Source organism: Hetaerina americana, unplaced genomic scaffold, assembly GCF_022747635.1.
Source record: "Hetaerina americana unplaced genomic scaffold, ioHetAmer1.1.p SCAF_37, whole genome shotgun sequence".
NCBI lineage: Eukaryota > Metazoa > Arthropoda > Insecta > Odonata > Calopterygidae > Hetaerina > Hetaerina americana.
In genome coordinates this window covers 276,223-287,845 of record NW_027286952.1, presented here as the reverse complement: position 1 = coordinate 287,845, position 11,623 = coordinate 276,223, and the positions used below count along the sequence as shown (strand labels likewise).

The following is an 11,623-nucleotide window of genomic DNA, read 5'->3' as shown; positions in this document are numbered from 1 at the left end:
TGGCAGGATTTCTCACCGGTATCAGGATCCCAACTTGCGACGTGGAGGAGAGTGGAGTTCGCCACCAGTCGATTGCCCCCTTCGTAGTCTAATGCCGACGCCGGGTTTCCCTCAATTCTCATCCTCCCCCTCCCTGAACATACCACTCTTCCGAAACGCCACACCATTCCTAATTGCGGCAACGGCCTCGACTGTCGATCGCCTCGCCAAAAAATCACGACTTGGAACCCTGGAGCATCGGGCGAAAGGGTGTGGATAAATCCGTCCGGATATTGCGCGTGCAGGAGCCAAGGGGAGGGCGAATAAAACAGAAACAAGTTAGCTGAAACATTGAGGCTCTCTTCCCCTTCTCGTCATCGCGGAAACAAACTTGTGATTTGATGTGCATTTTGTCATTCCGTGATTATGGTTTCGAGGCAAAATGTTGAGGCGTCTCACTAGTCGCGGAACGAAATAACATACGCTGGATTTGAGGGTTTGACACGATTCCGTCGAGGAGGGGACGGGAGAGAGAAGGTAAACCACCCGCCCCTCCTCCGGCCCTCCCCTCCGGAGCAAGGGGGCGAAGGCGGCCGCGGTGCGCGCCTCTCCCCTCTCTGCTTCTTCATCTTCTGGCAGCGACGGCGGCGGCGCTCGAGAGTGATTCCGGAACCGGAGATAGCGACGGCCGACTACGGCGAGCGAAGAGGAGACCAAGCCAAGGTGAGGAGGGGGCCGCCTCGGACCCATTCTCTCTCGGACCGAAGCGAATCGCGGGGTGCGGCGAGGGCCGCAATGGCCTAAAGGCGACATTCATCCGGTGGCGGCGAAAGGACCCCTAAAGGTGATCGAGCGGGTGCACCATCGTGCGGGAGGGCACCCCCCCCCCCGCGGGGGCCGGTGCCAGCGCCCCCCGACGGAATCGACTCGTCGCCCCCGTCCGATATCGCGATCGCGCGCACGCCCCATCTCTCCCCCCTCGTCTTGTAGAGGAGTTGGAGCGATGGACAGTCGGGTCGAGGAAATCCCTGCGAAAAAAGTCGAGAATTGAATCAAAGGATAGCGGTTCTCAGCTCGCTCGAAACTAATTCCTCCATTTGAGGTGAGTTTCGCACTTTTCGCCACTTATCCCGAGTTTCGCTCATTAGTATGCATAGGTTAAACGTCGATTAATTTGAATGCCATCGAGGAAATAAATGGATGCGAAAACGCACGAATGGCTCTTTCTTCTGCCTTCAAATCACGAATCCTGCGTGCATCGCGAACCCTCAGCCTCCACGACCGCCAGGGAGCGGCAAGTAATCACTAAATTCCTACCGCAAATATTGTTATTGTTGTGATAAATATATTTATTTTTGACTGGCCTTCAATTGGATTGAATTTGAAAAGAAAAGACGAATTCTAGATTCATTCTTCCAAGCAATAAAGATAGGAATAAATCGATTCCTAAGAGTGTATACTCTGCAGCGGGGAGCGCTGTGTGTGTGTGTGTGTGTGGGACCACTGTGGATTGATCGCTGGGCTACTGTCGAGAGGGTCCGGGTTCGAATCCGTCTTATCCATTTGAGCACCCGATCAGAGTAATTGTCCGGGTGCCAGACCTTCCTGCAAGATCACAGAATCGGTGAGGGGAAAGGAACGTTGTTACACTGTTGATGCGTGAATTTCAGGCGCCGAACGGGGCGAGGGCATCTATGCCCTTTAGGAATGCTGTGGTACTATACTTCTAAATACGTTAGCATGTTTCTGTGAGTGCATTGCGCCAGCGTGTTGGTTAGTGAATTGTAATTTTTAATTCACTTTATAATATTTATGGGACGTGGTAGTCCAGGGGTAGAGGATTGGACCACTGAATCGGAGGGCCCGGGTTCGATTCCTGGGCACGCCACTCTGGGCACCTTCAGCTCCAGCTGTGTGATTTTCCGGGTGTCAGATCTTCCTGGGAAACCATAAACGGCGTAGGGACAGGCACTGGCCCCCTTATTACCCTGATGATTTGTGAATTCCACTCGCCTTGTAGGGCTTAGTGTACTGGGTGAATTCTACCAACACCTACCAAACCGACCTTCGGGTTGATTACTGTGTTTATTGTGTATCCAATGAGTGTGTCCAGATTGTTTATATTTTTTATTCGGTATTCCTAAGGACAAAGTATTCCAATTCTACTCTCTTCAAACCGGTTGGATGGCGAAGGAAAGATATGCTGGAGTATGAATACTCGGGGTCCAGAAAATAACTGGGAATGTCGGGTGCTCTCGGCAGTCTCCATTGCCATTTATTTTATCGTGAATTTTCGGTACTAGTAGTAATCATTGACGGTTCCCCAGGAATATCGACGTGCCTCCTCCCCTCGAGTACGAATCGTTTCTTTCTTTTAGTGTCGCCATCGTCTTGGGAGATTGGAAAGGTTCGCCCGGCACCGACTGCTGTCCTCCGAAATCAGCCGTCCGACGAGAGCTAGCTCCTCAAGGGAACTCATTATTTTTTCACGTCTCTCCCCAAACATTACTCCTGGGTTAAATGAAAGAAGGGACCATTTGGTCTCGATTTCGCCCTAATAAAGACCTCTTATCTATCTCTCCTGCGTTGTTAACTTCGGTTTTTTTTAACTATTGTCGTGATGCAGAGGCTAGTGAGCATGCGCAAAGGGCGTTTCGGTCTTCGCCACTGCCACTCGTCTCCCGAGTTAGTGGGGCGAGCGTCGACCAAGTCCGTGTTTACTTACTTCAACCGAGAGTCCCCCGCCGCCTTGAACCAGCGCGGCGGCCAAACACGCCCGCCTCCCGGCGCACGAACCCCCCCCCCCCTTTTCACTCTCGCCCTCGACCTTGGAAGGGCGGCAGTGCTTCCTTTCACGCCCTCCCTCCTCGTCAAAGGGAAGGCGAGTTCGCCGGGATCTCCTTCTCGACTGCTTGGGCCCACTTTCGAGTGGTGTTGTATCGCTCGCGTGAAGCTGAAAGTGGCATCACCGTGTTGGCCCAAGATTTAAAATTCCATTTCAATCGGTTGGCTTCATCGCAAATCATAATTGGGATCCATTTGTGTTTCAAGGAGGCCAAAAAGTACATTTTTGGCTTCTTTTTTTTTTACAGAAACACGACCTTTTGAAATCGGGCTAATTGATTCCATGCCATCTTCCGCAGATCTTCCGAAAACACTTAACTGAAGCTACATCAGAATATTTCAAAGTAACCTGGGAGTCACAGTAAATCAAGGCCAACTAACCATGATTTGTCCTCGTTAAACTTCAACCACGTAAATTATCACTTAAGTATTTGTTAAATATGAGCCAATAACGAATTCCCTGCTATTCTTCGATGGTAAAATGATGGAATATAATATTTCTATGAGTGCGTAAATTCTGTACTTAAATATGAATACAGCATCAAAATTCTGAAGGAGCTGTTCCTTCAATCTAACTTAAAGCCGCTGATGGGATGAGCTTGGTGTGGGTCTCATGAAATAGTTTTTGATCCACAAGTTTTTTTTTTATTTGCGTTGATTTCTATGATTACAATCGTTAGTTGTAGCTGAACGGCCAATGTTGTGTGCCAGGTCGGTCTAATAAATACGCGAAGTTTTTATTTTAAGAATACCAAGTTTTTACTTTAATTTGCAATATTTGGTCTTACAATCGCTTTTGTCCCCTTCTTCAAAGTACTCTCCATCCGTTGCTATGTCTTGTCCATACTCCATCTTCTTCTTTTCCACTGTTAATTAAACAGTTTGGAAGTCCTCCTCGGCAGTTAGGAATTTTAGTTTTATCGTCGTTTCTTCCTTCATTGTGTCTTCCACATCTTCCCAGTGAAGTGCCCTCATCGCTTTTTTGCATTTTGGGAATGGTAAAAAGTCGCCGGGGTCGAGATCTATAAGAATAAGGAGGATGATCAAGGTGGTTGAATTTTTTGCCAGAAACTGGCGAACAGTCAATTGCTGAATGTGCAGGTGCGTTGTGTCATGGTGCGAAGGATCCATCCATCCATCGCCTTGAGTCCAATTCGGTCGAACACGACGCACGCGATCTCTCAAACGCTTGAGAACTCTCAAGGTAGAACACTCTGCATTAACTGCTTGTCCTTCAGGAAGAAATTCGGGATGAGCAACACAACTTCCACGTCAAAGAAAACGAGGAGCATCGTGACTTTGTACGAGCACGATCGGATTTTTCGGTTTGATTCAATTCACTTGAAAACAGATGTTTTATTCCGAGCATTATCGCCGCAAGCAGCTGTCAACATTTCAGTCATTTCTGGATAGCTTCTACCGCAATTCACCTGGAAACTTGATGTTGATCAGATGCTCCATGATTTCGCCAATTTCCATTTTTGAGAAACGGTAGAAACAAAGACAACAGAAACTAACATAACTGGCAGCATGCACTCAGCTTGACGATCCACCAAGCACATACGGCGCAATGGGTCTCAGGCAACTAGCGCCGCTGGGCTTTAGTTCGCGTCATGGGCGCCAGATTGGACCAGTTCGCGCATTTATTGGATACCTCAGATGCATTCAAATATCTATATATATATTCTATATCAGGAGACCTCACATGCATTCAAATGTGTTAATATTTGATTTCATGTTATCTGAATACGAAAATAACTATGTTGATACTAATCCAGCAATGGTATTTTTTTTAAGGAATTAATGTCCCTAATAATGCAAACGTTCTGACAAATTGCTTCAGTAATATCCTCAACTAATTTATTTATCACAATATATAATAAATATGAAATATCTAAAATCTTTCTCACTCGGCATGATACTCGTCTGCACAATAAGTATTCGGATGACGTAACTAGTGAAAAAGTAGTAACAAGAGGTTTCATTTGCTTCCGAAGCACTTTCACGTGAATCTCTCATCTTTCATAAGTATCTTTGAGTCCATACTTTTCTACCGACTGGTTGGCAGAAAAAGTTATCTCGCTCAGTGGCAGATTTGGCTTGGGCGAATTGACGAGAAGAAAACATTTTATCTATCCTCCCGGAGAGAAAAGTGGCTTTCAGACTTGGCGCCCAAGTCTGTTCGCACTGACTATTTCCGCCCTCATTGTACGAACACGCATTTCAAACGTAATCTTCCCTAATAATTTGAAATCTGCAATAATAGAATAAAAAATCATTATTATAATTAAAATAATTGCGAGTAAACCCGATAATTAGGTTGGCACTTCTATTTAAGAATTTGAAAGGCATTGGAATTCATGGAAAACGAAATAGCCGAGACCGTAAACTTGATTGGCTCTTGGTTTGTTTAAGGGGGGGGAAGTAAAAACAAAGTTACAAGTAAGGGGAAGATAGGGAGCTCACCCTAGGTAACTTGGTTGATTTTGGGGAACAGTGACCCATGTGTACTTCAATCACACACAAACAATTCAAAATTAATAAATAAGGAAACAAACTTACAACCACTCGATCACTATGGTGTGTGTTAAGGAATAACAGTCACTCTCGCGCATCGCATTCATACACACACTCAGGGTTTGCAAGGATATCTCCTATGCCAGGGACCTGTCGTTCTCACACTGGAATGAAAAACAAAATGAAATTAAAATCAAAAAAGACCCAAGTTCACATTCACAGTCATACAATCACTCGGGTGTATTAGACCTTTGAGAATCGCACTCATTCACTCTTTCAGGGTTAACAAGGATTCCTCCTATGCCAGTGACCCATCAATCACACAGATGAATACAAAAATACTAAGGATGGATGTAGGTAGCGGGGGTAGAAAATTACTCAGAGAAAACCTGATACCTGGTGCTTTGCCCACCAAGTAGGCCTATTCAGAGAAGAATGCGTTTTTACCTCCCCCTGTTAAACAAAACTAGTGCCAATTAAGTTTAGGGTCTCGGCTTTTTCGTTTCCCATTGCTTTACGACCATAGGTATGTTCAATTTCAATCCACAGTGGAATTCATTTTTAAAAGATTATCAATATGATGAGAAAACAGGTTTCAGTCTTTGAGTGTTGCCACCAGACATTGCCCTTCACCAAGGGTCGAAGTACCATGGCAGCAATAACTTTATATGGGTTTTTCACAAATCCCTATGCTTCCCATGGTTCCCAGAAAACTTAATTTCCAAATGACCTAGAAGATTTTTCACCTAGCTGATATAAAAAAAGTTGCTCGACCTGGTGAACCTGGATATGAGCCATGTGCCTGAATTCATCATGTGTGTATCTTTTTCAGACTATTGCACTCTGTATCTGCAGTTGAGTGTTGACTAGAGAGTTGGAACAAAGAACCATACACAACTCTTGGAGTATCAACCAAATAAAAGCCACCATTGGTAGGATACAACAATTTGGCAATTTTGTGACTCTATGTGTCCATTTTTTACATATTGAGGAGCAAAGTGTTGAAGCTGAAATCCAAAAGAACGGTCTAGGATATATTGTAGTCATGAAATTATTGAAAATGGGAACTTACCTTAGAAAAGGTTATATTTTTATGGACATTTTTTTATCTGTACCTCTGGCAAAACCTTTGTTTGATCTAGATTGTTTCATTACTGGCACCATTAGTGGAAGTGCAAAATTCTTGCCCAAACAACTGAGAAAAATTAGCTGTAGTAGTGAAGAGGTATTTCTGCCAAGGATCTATTCTCACTGCTGCCATGTACGTGAAGAAATCATAAGATTTTCCAGGAATCTTGTTATCCACGAATTCCAAAGCAGAAAATGTTGAACACTCACCCAAACGTAGAGGTAAGAATAAAGTGTTATGATAACCATCAATTATACAATGATGAGATGATTACCTGGGTGGAATCAACTCATCTTGTATGATGCTGTATGCATATATTGTGAGATATGGACTGTGAAATACTGGAAAAAATATGCTCCAACATATTTTTGTCAATGATGCTCACCAGCTCTATATGAGGGTACTTAGAAAGTTTCTCGGAATCACAACAAGATGTCAGGACTAGCGCATCGAGCTTCCCACATAGTAAATGTAATCCTTAATGAGGAAACACGTCACATGTTGGTGCTGTAGGAAGAGATCTGTGGTGTGTCACCTCTCTGTTGTTGTTCCCATGTACTAATTTGTGAAGATGGAAAGAAAGTGAGAAGTGATTAAATACATCTTAAAGAAAGGTACAATAGCAAAAGAAATTCATACAGACTTTCAGAACACTCTGAGAGACTCTGCTTCATGTTCAACTGTTTCCAAGTGGACAAACGAGTTTAAGTTTGGTCTGGGAAGCTTAGATGATGATTCATGTAGTGGTTGGCCAAAATGTACCTTTACCCCAGAAATTTATTTACTTTATTTATTTATTTATTCAGTATTAGTCCGAAAACAGCACATTTTGGCCTTTACATCGAACTATTAACAACGATAACAATGGTCACATTTACAAACACCCAAGCCCTAGGTGGAGGAAAACTCACCCAGGTGGGAATCGAACCCGCGACCCTTGGAATGGCAGACGAGGACTTTACCCCGCCGCCACCGGGGTCGGCAAAGAAAAGAAATTAAAAGAAATTATTGCAAAAGTGCATAAAGTGGTCATGGAGGATCACTGACTGAAAGTGCAAGAGATCGCTGAAGCTGTAAGAATGTCATCTGAACGGGCAAATCACATTTTAACAGTGGATTTGGATTTGAGAAAATTATCAGCTAGATGGACGCATCACAATGGAAATTTCCAACCATTGTTTGACCGGTTGTTAAAGCAACAAACTAGATGTTCGGTGCCGGTTTGTAACTACAATGAACTTCGGTCCACTATTATACCCCAGAGATAAAACAGCAGTCATCGCAGTGGAAACATATTGATTCACCATCAACAAAGAAAACAAAATCAATATGGTATGCCAGGAAAGGTGATGGCTTCAGTTTTCTGGGAAGTGAAAGGGATTGTGCTGATGAGATGAGATGAGATTTCCCACTGGTCAAACAATTACTGGACAATACTTCGCTAATCTCCTGGACCAACTACAGCAAAAGGAACACGAAAAAAGGCCAGGTTTGGTAAGGAAGAAAGACACTTTTCATCAAGACTATTCATGCCCTCACACAAGTGTCATTGCCATGGAAAAAATATGTGAACAAGGATATGAATTGTGGCCTAACCCTCTTTATTTCCCTGATTTGGCTCCATCAGATTTCCATCTCTTCCCTAAACTCAAAATTTTCCTTAGAGGACAGAGATTCTCTTCACACAAAGAACTAAGAGCTGAAGTAGACGAGTATTTTGTGGGTTTGAAGGACTCTAGACATTGAATATCACTGGACCAAGTGCTTTAGTATACAGGGAGAATACATTGAAAAATAAAAAAAAAATCCCTAAGGTAATTCATTCAGTTCTATTCCAATTAGAGAATTTTTCAAATTACCCAAATCATTAGTGACCATACATAATCTGCCTATATATTGGGGGAATGCCTTGAATGAATGTCTTCATAGTCAATGCTTGATATATTGTGTTTGTTTGGGATCTCATGTGTCCTCAAGTCAACTCAACCCTGCTCTTCTGATTATTATTATTATTAAAATTTTCATGTGCAGATAGACTGGGTCAGGTGGCACACAAGTCCCAAGTAATCACAAAAGATAATAAATAAAATCAGTCAGTAAAACAGAAGTATACTTTAAGGAAACTTCAAAACACAAATATCTTTCAGAAAACAAGAAAATCCCCATCTCATTAACATCAATCAATTAGCAAGGAAATAAAAAGATAAATTAAAAATAAATTATGCAGTTACATATAATTTTACACCACACATCAATCAAATTATTACACATATTCCTTACATCTTTTCTTAAAAGTACACACTCTGTTAGGAAAGGGCTCGAATATTTTTGCAGGTAATGTGTTCCATCCACAATTATTTTATTTAGAAAATAAAATTTTTTTTATTCATTCTCGGTACCCAGCATTTTACCTGAAATTTATGATCATTCCGCCCTATAAAATTTGGCTTCCCCCACCTCTTTCCTAAGATCTGCCCAAGCTTTCTCTCCCTTCAGAATGCCGAACATTCCACAAAGTCTGCTTATTTTTCTTCTACTTCGTAGAGGTTTCCAGCCCAGCATTTTGGACATGTGAGACACACTCTCCATGTTTCCCCAGTACATATCAGGCAGCCTTTCTTTTTACCTTTTCCAGTTTTTTCATATGTCCTTCTTTTTTTTTGATATTGTACCTTTTTATATGTCCTCTCGTCGTTTTTTGATATTCCCTCACCTATCCACATTCCTATGCTTGGTGAGGTCCCTCTCTTTACTCAGATGGCTCTACTTTGTAGATGTTTGCACCTTATGCTTTATGTGAACAAAAAGACAAAAGAAATGCATGCTAATTTATTTCTTTACTCCATCATGTTAATATTTACTCCTATATAATTTGGGGATCAAGATGGTGCGGTGGCTGTCATACTGGCTTCCCACCCAGGGTTCGAATCCTGGTGGCGTAGAATATTTTTCAGTGGTATCGCAATCCCTTCTTGAGGTGCTAGTTTGAAGGCACTTCAAGTGAGTGCACCATCCGTAAGATGGGACATTAAGCTGCGGACCCCTTGGTGCCTTTCGTTAAGAGTAGGCTAATGCCAATGCTGGGTTTCCCTCCACCCTTCATCCTTTCCTGTCCATCACTAATGGTGCAAATGACCTCAGCTGTCGGTCACCTCCTCTAAATACTATTACTACTCCAAAATATTTCTTTTCCCCTTATATCAGCATAAAAATTTCCTGAATTGTGCTTTTCTTAAAGTCAACTATGCAGTCTTATACATATGCATATAACCATGAAAAGTTTTCCTTTTTATATAAATGAAATTGTTTCCAATTGATTCGAGTGTGAAGAATGCTTAAAATAGTTAACCATAATTTTTGTTTAAATTTATAAAAATCACCATGTTAATAGGGAATAACAATTGAGAAAATTCCCCTTTGCCAGAATTACACCTTCGACTGAGTTGACGTTGTCGGCCAGTGTATTCTTGTTGAATGGTGTGACCATTGATTTGAGCCAATTAGGTCGCTATGGTCAGTATCCTACCATAAAAAAGTCTTACAAGCATGTGTACACATGGCCTAATTTTGTGCTGGTACTAATTGGTCTCATTAAATTATAGTTTTCCAACCTTTGTCCTAAATTACAAAGGTTGGAATGAAGAAGAAGATTTTGGAAATATATGTGCATATATTCTGGATAAGGCTGACTGGGTAAATCATATGTAGACTGAGAAAGCTATTCCATGATTGTTTTATTTTTGTTACTTTAGTTTATCTGAAATGGAAATAAAAGATATCCCAAAGTGCACCATTACAATATTCTCTGCAGTCTAAGGATTTTAAATGAGGCAGAAAATTCACACTTATCTTTTTCAGATGAAGAATAAAAATTCACAGCACATCAAGCGCCCTATGAATGCATTCATGGTGTGGTCCCAGATTGAGAGGCGTGCCATATGCCAGAGGCAGACAGGACTTCATAATGCAGAGATCTCAAAGAAGTTGGGGCAGCGGTGGAAACAGCTGACGGACGAGGAGCGGCGACCCTTTGTTGAGCAGGCAGAGAAACTTCGCGTGTTGCACATGAGGGAGCATCCAGACTACAAGTACCGTCCACGGAAGAAGAGAGCCAAAGGGCCTATGCCCTCAGCGATGGGGATCCAAAGGCCTGCATCCTCCTCTGGGGACACCCCCTCCGGGAAGCCCACCCTCGATGTAAAGAAGGTGACGGTGACCCCGGCCAATTACAGTGACTGGTGGGTGGGGGAGTCACAGACTGATGGTAATCTCTCGACTCCACTGCCTCTTGACCTGTGCCTTGCCCTCGACCCCCGGCTAGACATGTCGTGGGCACTGCCCTTCGACTTCGCTGCCCTCTTGCCAGAAGATGCCATCCTTGATGGGGGGGAGGACCAATGGCAGGACATCATGGCTTCCTAGTGGAGTGGTCAGGGAGAAGCCCTCGTTGGCTTGCTGAGAGACTGAGGCAACAGCAAGATAATCTTCCTGTTGTGCATGATCAAGCAGCCATTTGTTTTGTGTGTGTGCTCTCCTTGGAATTTCAGACGCTCATGGAGGAGAACTCCAAATAAGTTCCTGTTAAAACAATATAAGGTGAAATAATTAGTATATATTATGGTACTTTTACAGAGTGTTTATGCAGGGAGGAAAGAGTGGCTGGTTACCAGAAGCTCTTATGTTTGAATTCAAACGACAACCTAACGATACTAGCAGCAAAATCCCCGAGGTTTGTGGTGATCAAGGTGAGCTGCATTGTATCGGTCACTTACTATGGGGAACACAGGAAAATAAATAAATAAATTGACCATATAGAATATTAAGTATGCATTTTCAGTAATTCTTCTTTCTGAAAAATTCATTCAATGATGACTGAATGTCATGGAGTTGCCTCAACAGGCAGGTGTAGACACATTTCTTGTGGTTCCTTACATTAAGTGTAATTTTGTATTGCTGGTGTGATTATCAAGCACTATAAGTAAACACATAATTTCCCTCAATTTATTTCTCAAAATACATATATCATAATGAACAGAATTGCTGCAGAGCAGAATTGATTGGAAGATCATATGACAGAATTTACATACCAAACGTTTGACTATTGATGTCTCTTTTCTGTATTTTTGTTGAAAGCTGTACTGAGAGTTTATATCT

At 42.6% G+C, this 11,623-nt stretch overlaps 1 protein-coding gene across 1 annotated transcript; it reads left to right on the top strand.

The window, feature by feature from the left end:
- Window positions 1–604: 604 nt before the first annotated feature.
- On the top strand, window positions 605–11,418 carry LOC139691526 (transcription factor SOX-15-like). Its single transcript, XM_071589388.1, has 2 exons — window positions 605–702; window positions 10,328–11,418. The coding sequence occupies exon 2, from the start codon at window positions 10,328–10,330 to the stop codon at window positions 10,889–10,891; it is 564 nt and encodes a 187-aa protein (XP_071445489.1). The 5' UTR covers window positions 605–702; the 3' UTR covers window positions 10,892–11,418.
- The last annotated feature ends 205 nt before the right edge of the window (window positions 11,419–11,623 follow it).

What these genes read in the sequence shown, in the direction of transcription:
- LOC139691526 (XM_071589388.1), top strand. Translation starts at nt 10,328, where the DNA reads ATGAAGAATAAAAATTCACAGCACATCAAGCGCCCTATGAATGCATTC.